This window comes from Misgurnus anguillicaudatus, chromosome 7, assembly GCF_027580225.2.
Source record: "Misgurnus anguillicaudatus chromosome 7, ASM2758022v2, whole genome shotgun sequence".
NCBI classification, from domain to species: Eukaryota; Metazoa; Chordata; class Actinopteri; order Cypriniformes; family Cobitidae; genus Misgurnus; species Misgurnus anguillicaudatus.
The window spans coordinates 37,313,080-37,327,913 of NC_073343.2; the positions used below are offsets into that span (position 1 = coordinate 37,313,080).

At 36.1% G+C, this 14,834-nt stretch overlaps 2 protein-coding genes across 3 annotated transcripts in view; both read left to right on the plus strand.

Annotated features, from left to right (window-relative positions):
• The window catches only part of plcb1 (phospholipase C beta 1), a 61,026-nt gene extending 56,335 nt beyond the window's left edge, over positions 1-4,691 (plus strand). For both annotated transcript variants that reach the window (XM_055171445.2, XM_055171446.2), the window contains one exon: positions 2,203-4,691. In XM_055171445.2, the coding sequence (XP_055027420.1) occupies positions 2,203-2,412 (210 nt within the window). In that variant the 3' untranslated portion in view covers positions 2,413-4,691. The remainder of the gene's footprint in view (positions 1-2,202) is intronic.
• A 2,890-nt stretch (positions 4,692-7,581) lies between these two features.
• The window catches only part of plcb4a (phospholipase C, beta 4a), a 30,523-nt gene continuing 23,270 nt past the window's right edge, over positions 7,582-14,834 (plus strand). Inside the window, 8 exon segments of the mRNA XM_055172539.2 lie at positions 7,582-7,754; positions 8,653-8,733; positions 9,087-9,146; positions 9,383-9,520; positions 12,635-12,714; positions 13,380-13,433; positions 13,542-13,623; positions 13,973-14,073. Of these exon segments, the coding sequence (XP_055028514.2) occupies positions 7,671-7,754; positions 8,653-8,733; positions 9,087-9,146; positions 9,383-9,520; positions 12,635-12,714; positions 13,380-13,433; positions 13,542-13,623; positions 13,973-14,073 (680 nt within the window). The 5' untranslated portion in view covers positions 7,582-7,670.

Here is a 14,834-nt window from a genome sequence, read left to right on the forward strand (position 1 = left end):
CTGCAGCGTTTGCGAACGAATCCATTTATGAGGGTTGAAAACGGTGGTGTAGTGTAAATGAAAGGGGTAAACGTAGCAAAAGTAACGCGTTTGAAAGGATAAACGCATTAATGTAAACATAGCCTAAGTCTCCATAAATCACGTGACAGCCAAGCTTTTTGTCAGAAGTCTATTCCTAAAGGGGTCTGGTAGCACCATAATACTTTTTCTTTTTTAACATATAATACACAAACATGCCTTGCATCTGAATTTTTTTTCTACAGTCGGTAAAAACTGATTGGATCATTTGACTGAATAGTGTGATGTAATTCCTGAACACTGCAGTGTTTGATCTGATGAATATTGAAGTGTAGCTGTCAATACTGTCTAACATCACATTACTGTGGAGGTCAAAGACTGTGACCGCTCAACATATCGACTGTACTGACTGTGTCACGTCATCTGCGATCAATGACTAATAAGACAAAGTACACCCACTTCTTATTAGATGGCACAGGGTATGCCCACTTCTTCATTAGAATGCACAGGTTTGCCCACGTCTTTATTAGATGGCAGGGGTATGCCCACTTCTTTATTAGAATGCACGGGTATGCCCACGTTTTTATTAGATGGCACAGGCAGGCTATAGACACTTTTTTATTAGATGGCATGGGGTATACCCACCTTTTATTAGATGGCACGGGTATGCCCACTTCTTTATTAGATGGCACAGGGTATGCCCACTTCTTTATTAGATGGCACGGGTATGCCCACTTCTTTATTAGATGGCACGGGCAGCGTATACACACTTTTTATTAGATGGCATGTGCGGGGTGTACCCACTTCTTATTAGATGGCACAGGGTATGCCCACTTCTTTATTAGAATGCACGGGTATGCCCACGTCTTTATTAGATGGCAGGGGTATGCCCACTTCTTTATTAGAATGCACAGGTATGCCCACGTCTATATTAGATGGCAGGGGTATGCCCACTTCTTTATTAGGTGGCACTGGCAAGGTATACCCACTTTTTTATTAGATGGCACAGGCGGGGTATACCCACTTTTTATTATATGGCACAGGCGGGGTATGCCCACTTCTTTATTAGAATTCACGGGTTTGCCCACGTCTTTATTAGATGGCAGGGGTATGCCCACTTCTTTATTAGGTGGCACTGGCGAGGTATACCCACTTTTTTATTAGATGGCACAGGCGGGGTATACCCACTTTTTATTAGATGGCACAGGCGGGGTATACCCACTTTTTATTAGATGGCACAGGGTATGCCCACTTCTTCATTAGAATGCACAGGTATGCCCACGTCTTTATTAGATGGCACAGGCAGGCTACAGCCACTTTTTTATTAGATAGCATGGGGTATACCCACCTTTTATTAGATGGCACGGGTATGCCCACTTCTTTATTAGATGGCACATGGTATGCCCACTTCTTTATTAGATGGCACGGGTATGCCCACTTCTTTATTAGATGGCACGGGTATGCCCACTTCTTTATTAGATGGCACGGGCGGGGTATACACACTTTTTTATTAGATGGCATGTGCGGGGTATGCCCACTTCTTTATTAGATTGCACGGGTATGCTCACTTCTTTATTAGATGGCACAGGGTATGCCCATTTCTTTATTAGATGGCACGGGTATGTTCACTTCTTTATTAGATGGCACGGGCAGCGTATACACACTTTTTTATTAGATGGCATGTGCGGGGTATACCCACTTCTTTATTAGATGGGACAGGGCATGCCCACTTCTTTATTAGATGGCACGGACGGGGTATAAAGACTTTTTTATTAGATGGCATGTGCGGGGTATACCCACTTCTTTATTAGATGCACTGGCAGGGTATACCCACTTTTTATTAGATGGCATGGGGTATACCCACTTCTTTATTAGATGGCACTGGGTATACCCACTTTTATTATAAATGGCATGACCACTTCTAAACTCTTAATATGAATAAATTATATTAATTTGATAATTATCGTTAAAGAGTTAATCCATTTTGAAGTGAATTAAATATCCAAGACTAGACTTTCATGTCACTGTAACACATGGCATTCAACCTTAGTTGGGCCACATTAAGGGGGGGCATAAATTAAGAGTATACACACTTCTCCAGGAAACACTACACCACTGAGCAGAAGCATGTATTAAGATCTTGTGTTCAGACTGATATGTTGATATGTTGGCCTCTGCTTACAGCTTCAGAACGATCTGGATCAGGAATACCAGGATAAATTCCGTCGGCTTCCGCTGGAGATCCAGGAATTTGTGCATGAAAGCACCAAGAGAAAGACTGAGGATGGAGATCAGGAGGTTCTGCCTTCTTCTGCAACACTGGAGAAACTCATGCAGAAGGGCGCTCAGTCTGAAGATGACCTAGAGGAAGAGAAGAAGGATTTAACCGTGTGATGTTTGAAAGGCTTCACGATCTCCTTCCGCTTCACCTTTACTTTCGATCTTTTACATATTTGACGTTTTTAAGGATTGCGTTTTCTCCAGAAGATATCAACAGCAGACAGCAGGAGAATTTGTGGCAACAAGCCATGGACCTTCTCACCAGAAACCCATGGCTTAATGTCATACGGAAAAACATTTGATTAGGAGTTCTTTATCATTTTATTTTATTTTATTAACTATTTGTCTACTTGATCTAATTCTTTTTAAAACGAGTAAAACCGAATAGTTTTATTGTTTTTGGCAGGTGCAGGTCATCAACACTGTACAGAGAGACTGTAGTCATGATGATGATGATGATGAGTGATTCTCATTGAAACACAAAGGTCACATTTCACTCCAAAATCAAAAGAAATAAAAGTGTAAAGGATTCTCATTGGATTCTTAAAAAAAGTAATGCTATTTTATATTCTTTTTCATCTTGAAATCTGACCTGTACGTTTAGTGAGATTCACCCTTACATATGAGAGAGTTTGTGAAAGTCGTCTGTTTTATTTGCACTGAAATGATGATGATGATGATGTTGAATCATCTGTTTGCTGCTGATGGTTAATTTCATTCTCGAGTGCTCTGTTGTGTATATTACAGAAGCGCTCACAGGTGATTTTTACACCCACTGCTGGACATGAAACCGAAACCGAGATGCTGAAACACAGAGAGCGGTAACAGTTGTCAGGGACGCATGCTTTCAGCCAATCAAACGCTTCCTGCTTCTACACATACATGTATATGTCAGCAATATAGCTCGTGTTGTAATGTGATAACTATCAATTTGTGAAGATGTGTTTAAACTTATAATCATTATTTATTTTTTAAAGCCAATAACAAACATACATCTTTATTAATTCTGTATATTTCTGTTTTATTTGCTGTTTAAAGGGACCATTTTAAAATCTTCTTATTTATGTTTAGGAGGTTTTATGAAGCTCTACTGTAATGTTTTGTTAGTTAATAACTAAAGTTTGTAATGTGGGCAGAATTAGCATAAAAGTGAATCTCATGAGAGCTCATTTCAACCCAACATAATAATAAAAAATCTTTATTCTGCATAGATAAAAATGAGGCTGTGTAGTTCTCGATAAAGAGAATCACTTTAGGGTGAAAAATGTTAAAATGTGCATGATGTCATGATCAAACAAATTCCTGTAAGCAAAAAAAAAAAAAGCATCTTTATGGGGTGATTACACAGAGTTCCTGAGATTCACCCCAGTGTTTATGAAATACAGATAAAGAAGGCAAAAAATGATATTGGATATGCACTTTGGAGGTATTTTCATGGTTATGCAATCTTTCTATACAAGTCAAATAGCATGTGATTTTCCTTTATAATATATCATCTTGTTATGGACATTTAATGCCAAGTCAAAGTTGGTTGTTGATTTTTTTTAATATGTTAGGTCATATTTCTCAGATTACTGCTTTCTTTAAGCACCTTGTTTGGCTGTTATTTTACCTCTTTATTTCATTAATATACTGTATGATGTAAATCACTGAAAAGTGCCAAATGTTTTTTGTTTTCTATTTTATGTGACTGATGGTTCAAGAAAACCACCAGAAATGATAAAAACACATTGCATGTTGCATAACACCTGTTTAGTCTATTTACAGACTAAACTACTGGACTATTTGCTTTAAAGAGACTCAAATGTTATTGGGAAATTGATGCAGTTGCAGCTACTAAAGAGAGTTTATCATTTATTATCATCATCCCTGCATTATAGTTTACATGTAAAATCAATCCTTGTATATTCACTTCTAGGAGTATTGTATTGAATTTTTACAACTTTCAATTGATTCTGTGCCATTGTTTCCTTTTGACCAAAATCTTTTTGCAATGTAAAATTACTTGAATTCCTTTTATGACTAAGATTATTTTTGATGGGTTTAAAGTGAAGTCCTGTGCCTTTGAATGTTTAATCTATGTTAGATGTGGAATGTAAAGTGATGATGAATAGATGCTCATTTTTGTATAAACCGTAAGCGCACTTTTAAGACATTTGTACAACTAGGGACTTAGAGATAGAGGTGACGGGTCAAACTTTTCACCATTGTTTCACTGAATGCCACTATATTGTTTTACATTTAATTGATTTCTGATTTTAACATTATGGAAAACATTTTGTTCAGTTTGGTTGTTAGTCTAACCAATATCAACATCTTTGAAAGACAAATATTGTTGAATGTAAGTTGTGCTTGTGCTGTGCATTGGTTTTAATAAAATGGTTATTGTGAAATTTGGTCTTTGAAGAGTATGAAACATTAAATATATATTTATATATAATTCATTTCAAGTATTGCTATTGGGGGATTTTGCGTCAGCTAAGAGTGAACCTTTATTAAAATAATATATATAGAGCATGAGTTTTTAACAGGCAGCATCAGTCGATGGTTATTACCAGTTTTACTAAAAACCTATTCAATAATGTCAGTAAAAAACATTATGTAATGTTTGACAGATCAATGCTACAATAAACAAATACAATTAAAGTTTTAAGAAGTGTTTATGAAGTATAAACACAAGTACAAACAAAAGTATTTGTTTAGCACAATTGCAAGAGCATTGTCTTCACACTGCCAAGGTCATGGGTTGGATCCCAGGGAACACATATGGCACATGTACTGATCAAGTTGGTAAGCATTTTGTCAGATTTTCTTTAAGCAAGATATAGAAAATACATTTGAAGTACCAAACAAAGCAGAAAAAAACATAAAAACTGCACTAAATGTATTTATTCTGAAGTGCAACCATAGGGTAAGTAATATATAATTTATCTTTGATAAAGGTTTAAGTATGCCAGTATTATTAAAATGAAATCTTTCTTGTAAGACCCCATACAGCCAAATATATATATATTTTCAATATAATTTTGAATATATTTCAAAATGTACAAAAATGGCCAAAAATATACAGTATGCTGAAATATTTTTGAAATATGTTTACAAAAATATATTTATCACCCATATATTTAGGCCATTTTTTTGTATATTTTGAAATATATTAAGCATTTATATTCACGTCACATTGGACGAAAAACTTCAAATTAAATATATTTTCAACATACTTATAATTTTATATTTTATACATAATACATTATATACTTATACAAATGTATATATTTTGCAAGGAAAAATATATTTTTTGCTGTATGGGTTGTAAAGGTAGAAATGTGTATTTGTTGCCCATAAAATACATGTTATAATTTATGTTTTCATATATAAAAGGTAAAACTAAATATATTTTCAAATTCAAAAATATATTTAATTAAGCTTTACTTTCTACAAAATGTATTTTGCATATATTTAAAATATATTTTTTGGCCAGATAATTTTTTTTTGTATTTGTTTTTGACTATTACAACAGTCATGAGGGCAATCAGACCATTAACAGAACATGAAAGTTAATATACGTTAATCTCAATCATTATTATAAAATATAATATTTTTGGTTGATGATATTCTTAATTAATATTAATGTGACAGTGATGTAAGATGAAGGCCTGCAGGTGGCGCTCATATCACATCATTCAATCGTTGCATGGAAAGTCAATCTGCTTAAAGCGACTACAGTACTGTACGTGGATAAACTAAACGTTTAACAAATAAAAGTAAGTTGAATTTAAATAAGAGAAGTCATTTGTTTAATATGTGCTGGATTACTTACGTGTAGTTTGTATTAAAGTGGATGAATGTATGTGAATTAAGTAAATAAACAAAATCGTGTCGTGCAGCCGTCAATCAAACATCACATTCACCTTCATTCTGCTTCATTTTCTGTATAATCTTTTATTTGCATGACGTAATAATGTTGAGATTGATGATAACCGAGTTTACAGTAACAGTGAATGTAACAGAAAATGTTACAATGTGATGATCAGCATAACAATCGACCTTCAGTAGATATTAAACTTTAATGTTTTAATGTTCACTGAAATACTGAGACAAAGTGATTTCTAATAGTTCATGTAGCCATTTAATATGAGCTCATGAAAATAGTTCAAAATATGTTTAATAAGGTTAAATATAGCACATTCAAATTCATCAAATGCCTAAAGACACTGTATAAATACTTAAGACATAGCATGCTGTATCATATATATATATATATATCTTTCTTGATTGTTTTATAAACTGCAACATTGAATGTTCCTCTGTACAGTTTATGTGTTTCCATAAATCTCTTTCATTGAATGACTTTGATTGGCAGTGAGTAGTATACACTGACTGTAGTACAGTATCTTTATTATAGCTGTGTGTGTTTACATGTTAAACTGTGTCTGTATGTTTGTTGTTTGTTTACAAGTGAACTGATGTGAGTTTGAGTTTCATCTGAGATGTTTTTTTCTGCTCGCTCCCTTGAAGTTCTTCTCCTTGATTTACAGGGTGAATGTGAGAAGTAAGATTATTTTAAAGTATAATTCTTGATCCTTGCTTGAATGAATATCAGTGCAGAAGAGCTCAGATGATTTGTTTGTCTGCTTATAATGGCTTATCCTAAAAATAGATGAAATGACAGAAAGACGACTTACTGTGTGTGGATCTCAATGTCCTAAAGCTGCTGTGAGGATGTAAAGGGCTTTCTGCAGTGCTGTTTCTCATTGTGCTTTACTCTGCAGGTTCTACGATGTTCTGGGTGGTTGCCAGGTCATGGCTCTGTGATTGCTATAGAGCGGATTATTGCGTGATGCTGCGCGGTTGCTAGGGTGTTTTGCATGGTTGCTAGGGCAGTGAGGGTTGGTTGCTATGTAGTTATACTCTGGATCAGGTTAAAAAGACCTTGCATTTTGAAGTCTCTGTGTTATATTCTAGATGTGACTCAAGCCAAGTGCAGCCTTGTTGGACTTTTTATCACGTTAAATAAATAACATCACACATCTTCTGGACAAGATATCATTCATGTCTATAGAATGAATGTAATTCTTAAGGTTATGGGTTTGTTTAACAGTATAAGCAATAAACAAGCTGACTTTTCAAAAAGAAAACATATCAAAGCAAAGACAGAAGACTTCCTCTTTTGGTCAGATTGAGGTCATTATCTCAGATTTACTCTATTGGTGTGGTGTAGGACAGCAATGCTTTCATTTAGGGTTGGACCTTCAGATTTATCTGGACGTCCCACGCAGGACTGAGTTCATTATTTTGATGGGCTTTATCTTGCATTTGCTCACTACTGTATCTGTTTATTCTGCAGGTTACATCACTTCATCTTATTTTAAATGGCAAAATCATACGAGTTCAAGTGGCGAAGGTCTGTTCCTGTCTTCATGCAGGAGGGGGAATATTTTGACCGATTCGAGGAGGTATGAATTAGGAATTCTCACACTGATTTTTCACTGACAAACCTTTTATGTGTGTTTGCATTACATAGCATATAATATGAATTTTGATGATTTTATTGTGTAGTCGCTTCAATTGAATTAAAATAATGTGACATAAACATATAATTCATTTTCTTAAAGCCAAATCAAACTGTTTCATTTGAGTTTTGGGTGAAATGTGAGATGTATGTCACGTTTATGTCAGATTCAGTGGTCTAATAAAACAAACCATTAGCGTATCGGCTGTACATACAGTATGTAACGTGTTTAATATTATCTTTGAAGAGAAGTTATCATTCATTTATAAAGATGATGCTCAGAAATCAAGAGACTCTCGCTGTAATGACTGAGGATATTGTGAACATCTGTGTTCTCAAAGTATTCAGTCTCCCGGGAATATTCAGTCAGATTAGAGAAGTTTTTCTTGGAATGAGTAAAGTTTTTTCTGGAAGGTTGTATTCTCATGAACGATGTGTCAGTGTCTGAGACTTTGACTTGTTAAACTAGCGTCCAGATTTCCCATGAGGCACAGAGAGCGCTCGGGATGTCCTGCACTTTTTGTATTAAATACAATTATGCTGTATTTGTTTATTTATAGAAATTTGGCACTTTTATTTGGAAAATTTAAATGACCGCAGAGAAGAATCATATTCTGTTTTATTCTCCCTTGTTTATATTTACCATGTTTTCCCAACATAAACATTAATTCAGTTAAAGATAAATAAAAACTGTTTTACCTTTTTTATAAGGATGAATTTATAAGATAACATAATCGGATTATGCACCATAAATAAATGTTTAAAGTGATATTTAACTTTCAATCAATCACAGCTTACCAAGAATGAAGGTTAGATAATAATATTTATTTATTGTTTTGCAGGATCCATTTATTTTTGAGGCAAACTGTTTCTTCAAAGTTGATGCTTTTGGATTTTTTCTCACATGGGAAAGTGATGGAAAGGTAACACACGTGTCGTGTGAGAAAGTTTTTTCATTTGTGCTTCTCGCTTTGTCCCATATTTTCACACACTATAATGAACTCTTCCTTTGTCGTGCAAAGGATTATGGGTAATATTTGCTGTAAAAGCATGTCTTTTCCCTTGTAAATAGTAGATCAGATTCAGACACATCTGGCATTTTATTTGTTGTGTATTATCCTATGGGACACACGGTAAGCAAGCCCGATTTTACTCACTGTTAAGAAGAGATTTGATGCACAGGCTTATGTCACATCTCCTTATCAGATCAGATTAAAGATGTGAGATACCTTAAATATTTATTATCAGCAGTGTCTTCTTCTCTTTTTTTTCTTAGGAAGGTCAAGTTCTGGAATGTTCACTAATCAACAGAGTATATGAAGCAAATCTACCCAAGGTAAAAGGATTCAAATGACACTCTGAGTAAGAACTAATTGGTAATGCTGGGTTATTTTCCAACCATTGGGTTAAATTAACACAGAAAATGTTTCTGAAAATGTCACAACCCAGCAGAGGCTAAATGACATCCCATTGGGTTGAGTTCGTCCCTTTTTAAACCCACCGCTGGGTTGAAAATAGCCCAGCATTATTGGTGTATGTGTGAATATGTATAATGTGCTGAAATCTCTGTAGGACCCAAAGATAGTTTCAGCTCTGGAGGCGTCGGGTCACGGTCATCTGGAGGGCAGAATCATGTGTATATGCAGCGGTACAGACCTGGTCAACCTAAACTTCATGTATATGATCACACCTGACTCGAGCACAACCAGGGTAACATCTTTACTATCTCAACACAATATAAACCATCGCCTTTCAAACAACCTAAACATGTTGCTAATTAGTACAGTAGACACAAAATTTGCTTACAACATGAAAACTTACACAAGTATAAAAAATTTTTGTGAAGTTTTTAAAAAATATCTGATAATATCGACATACTGTATATAGACTCTTAAAAGGGCGGTTTAAAGCTATTTCATGCATTGTGACTTATTAACACTGTTTAAGGCCTAGTCCTCACGGACACTGTATTTTTATAACTGGAGTTTTTCCTCTTGCGTTTAAAAAAAATCCTGTCACACATGCTTGGTTTAAAAGAAATCATGAAAACGCAAAAACACTCTTTCACATGCTGTCAAGAGCATGCCACACCAGCAGGCGATGATATAATGCTAATTGTAAAGCCATGTTGTCCAATCAGAAGCCTTAATCAGAAGCAAAAACCCCAGTTTTACTGTCTACACGACAAAATGTTTGGTTTCAGTGGCCTGATACTGCGTTTCCGTGTGGACAAACGGCCGAACCGCATAAAAAAGTCATGGTTATAAAAATACCCATGTCCGTGTGGACAAAGCCTACTGCTGCGTTCACACCAGCCACGGTAGAGGCGTCAAGCGCGAGTGATTTCAATGTTAAGTCAGTAGCTACGTTTACATGGACACATTTTGCCTTCATCGGATTAAAATCCTTCCGATTAATAAATCCTATCATAGCGTTTACATGAACACTTAATAATGTGATCGGATTGATGTGCGTGTTTATATGACACAAGATTTAAATCAGATTTGATCATTTGACATGCGCACATTGCACAAATATAGTTTCACGCTGTTTCACGCTTGCTTTGTGCAACAAACTCGAGTTATTTGCGTCACATGTCATTACGGCAATTCTACGTCATTGCACGTGTGAATATGCTCCACACTCCCGTCCTGTAGGTGGCGGAAATGCGCCTTTCATTGGGTTTGCCAACCGCCATTAAAAAAAGAAAAGATAGCACATGCACAGAGCGTCCCAGTTTCAGTTATCCATCCGATCAAGTGTATACATCCTTTTGAGCGTATTACAAAAGGTATAAACCACCCCTAACAAGCGGATTAGATTTTTAATCAGATTGGCACTTTTTAGTCCGATTGAGGTGTTTACATGGAGCATTTTTATTCAGATTGATCATTTAAACGGATTACAAATGTCCATGTAAACGCAGCTAGTGTAAAGACGCATTGACGTGCGTCTGGAGGTCTCGTGGCGAGAATGAGGCGTTTAGCGCGCAAGGGTAGACGCTATTCCGCCTCATTCACCCATCTAGTTCACACAAATGGTGCGAATTGAGCGTTGCCGCGGGAAACATGCGAGTTGAAAAATGTTAACTTTGACGGAAAAACACGCCACGTTAACCAATCAGGATCTTGCTCTAGTAGTTATGTGATTACATGAAGCGAGCGGAGTCACAGAAGCCCCTCCCATGATGCGAATTTGTGTGTGAATGTCTCGATGACTAGATTTTCACCTGTGGCTTTCACGCGCGAATGTAGCGAGTAAACTTAAAATGATTAAGCGACAAACGACACGCAGTAGACGCGAATTTGACGCATAACTTTAACGTATAAATCTGATTTTATTTCTTTTATGGGCAGTTTGGTGCAGGAAGTACAGTGGAAGTCCTTATATGGGCACTTTAACCGGAATAGGGCACGCACACACCAAAAAAGAGCTGACACAAAATCAACGTCACCAAAGAAGTGTGTGAGGAAAATTTAAGCTTGTTCAGCGTTCCAAAGAACCCAGTCTGATGGAAAAAGTTTGTTTTTCCGGGGTAGCAGCTGAGTTGTGCATGTGTTTGTATTTTGTCCCAACCGGGTCATGAGTCGCAGGCACAAAGTAAAACTGCATCAAATGTCTTTGTTTTTCGTAAGTGCTTATAATGTAAACGACACAAACATGCAGTGAATCATAAGTTATCCAGAGAAAGTGGGATAATGATTTGTGTCTGTTGTTTGCTTGTGACTCGCTGTGCCCGCGGTACGCCTCCAGGAACTCCAGGAGCTTATTTTGAAAGAATCGGTACAGCTGATCTGTCCTTTATAGTGTAGTTGAACCTACTGTATGATGGATTGAATTATAATTACATGCTTTTGAGAAAACAGTAAGATGAGAAAATGAGCTTGTGTGTGTATTTCTTGAGAACATTCTTCTGATCATATCTGATTCATTACTGCATGTTGTTATTTTCAGATCTGACATGTTTGGTCTCCAGATATAGAACAAAGCAAAATCTAACCCATATGAAGTCTCATCCTCAGGGATTTAGACTAAAGAAGGATCATTAAACTGAAGTTTCCTGACGTCTGTCTGACACTGTTCACTGATAGCGTCTGTGTTTGAAAGCGCTGCTGGTTTTTCTTCATCTCTCTTGAGGGTCTCATGATGACCTCTGGGATGTGTGCACTTGTGTTGAACCAGCATGCAGCTGCTGTTTTAAAGCACTGTTAGTGTCACGCTCGTGTTTTTGACTGTAACATGTGCTTGAATGATTACTATATGTCCGGGAAAGAGCCTTTGTTTCACATGCATTAGAAAAACACGCAGATTACTGTAAATGTCGCTCTGTTTATGCAGGAAATGTTTATAAAAATAATGCATTCATAAAATCTAACACGCATTCAGAGCTGATAGAGAAACACGTGAGAGCACTATGTTTACAGCTTTTAAACATCAATATAAACTCTTAACTTTAATGGTTTCTATTCTTTAACAGCCTTGTGATAACTTGTGATATTTAATGTGTGATAATATTCTGTACACAGCGATCAGAGTCATATGGGAATGAGATTAAATGAACACAAAATCTTCATGTTTTTGGACAGAAATGTTGGTTTTAAATAGTGTAATAATAATAATAATAATAATAATAAAACATTCTTGCATAGAATATCTTTGATCTTTCTAAGATTTTTTTTAAAGTTTTGAGATAAACATCTTCACATTGCATTAAAAGAAAAACTTATGGGAACAGTGCATTTATATGATCATAATGTATATGTAAATATTTGAACAGGAATAGTTGTATACTTTGTGTATTTGTCTCTGTGTTTGTGTTTACAGCAGTGGACAGATGGCTTACGATCATTGATTCATAACTCTCGTGCCAATAATGTTTGTATGATGACCTGTCTGAGAAAACAGTGAGTATCATCAGCTGGTGTGTGTGTGTGTGTGTGTACTTGTACAGCTTTGTGAGAACCAATTTTTTGTAAGACCATCAGAGAGAGGACAAAGAGAGTAAAGTGTACCTCTGCAAAAAGACAAAATGTAAAGTGAGGTATGGTCCTCCTTTTCTAGCACCCCCAAAGGACAGTTTGAGGCTTAATGGGGCGTATATACCAAACGCGCATTCAACGATTTGCACGAGTAGATTACATACAAAGTCAATGCAAAGACGCAAAAACTTGCAATGATGCAAATGATGTGAATTGGGCTGCGCAATAGGCTTTATGCCCAGCTGCACTACTTCCTGAACTTCAGCCAGCTACTTGTTTCCTGTCTGCCATTATTGGACAAACTGATTAATCCACGTGTGTCTGATTATTGTTGTTGTGACTACTGAGGTCAGGCACACCTGGATTAATCAGTTTGTCCAATAATGGCAGACAGAAAACAAGGCGCTGGCTGAAGTTCAGGAAGTAGTGCAGCTGGGCATAAAGCCTGTAGGGATTGCATTACGTCTTTGTGTCCTCACTAAGATAGCTGTACAAATCTGTGCGTATGTGTGTGTTTCCCAGAAATAAGCTGGGAATGCAGATGTGTCTATCTATTTCATTTCTTTCTTATGTCCATGTGTTTCTTGTAGTTGGATGCGGTTGTCATTTTTGACCAATGTGAATAGGAAAATACCTGTCAGGAGGTACAGTACTACATATACAGTATATATATGAATGATCATTAACATTCTGTATCTGTTCAGTATTTAATCTTCTTTACAAACTGTGATTGTGTTTCTTATTGTCTTCAGTATCACAAGAACGTTTGCTTCAGGCAAAACTGAGAAAGTAATTTTCCAGGTGCTCAAAGATCTTGGTTTACCCAGTGGAAAGGTACGGTAGACATCTGATGTAGTTTAACTCTCAGACATCATTACAGTACATGAATGAATCTCAAGAACAGAGAAGTAAATCAAGATGTTACAGTACTGAGTTTATCACGAATGTAAAATGTATTTTGCCCTGTTGAGAATAGTTCAGAATAGACATTAAAGTATGCAGTGTTCTAGTGTACTTCACATTTACTTCAAAATACGACATATTGTAAAAACATGTAGTGTAGTATGGTAATGTGCTACACTATTCTGAAAAGCTATTGGTTACTGTCACACGTGTCTGAAGACTATAAGCCCACACAGGTGCTTGGGTTTTGTATTAAAGATTTACTCTGCTGTTTTTACAGAATGATGAAATTGAGCAGGAAATCTTCACCTTTGAGAATTTCTACAGCCTTACACAGAAGATTTGTCCAAGAACCGACATAGAAAATCTCTTCAAGAAACTGTAAGCATGCGATGATATGTCATATTTTACTTATTATTCACATCATAACTTCATTGTAGTTCATATTGAATATCATTTTGAAAGATTTTTTCCCATGAGTTACACAACAGTAACTAAGCAATGTTATTCTTAAACATCCATCGCCTGAAGAGTTTAACCATTAACCTCTTAAATCTAACTAGGGCATGAGAGAGCGAGAGATAAAAGTGCTATTTGCGACCAATGTGTATTTTGTGATGTGATGTGTTATTGTGTGGGTTCTTTAGAAAATAAATAATAAAAAGACAACAAATTTTATAACATGCACTAATGATGTTGCACAACGTACGCACAACCGGCGCAACGTCATAAGCTAAGTTTTCATCCACTCATCAATTAAATTATCTGAAGTTCGGTAAAAAAACTTGAATGCAAACAAAGCTGGTGAAAGTGTGTTTCCATCCAACGGCTTTAAAGCAAACAAAAACCTGTGCATAATGACGTCATATGCTGGTTTGCGATCAAATTGGTATATTGAATTGATTTGAGATATTTGAAGGTGTTTCTATTCATTTTCGCACTGAATCACACAACATTCAAGCAAACATATGCAAACAAAGTTTTGCTACACAAAATGGATTGCGCAGTTTCACAAGTTATAATAGTGCTTATGTGCCAGCTGATATTGACATATCAAGCACGTAAATGCCTGAGACAACGGAGGCGAAAAATGACCTAAAACTTTTTCTTCTTAGTTTTTAATGCATATAGCCAAATGCGCA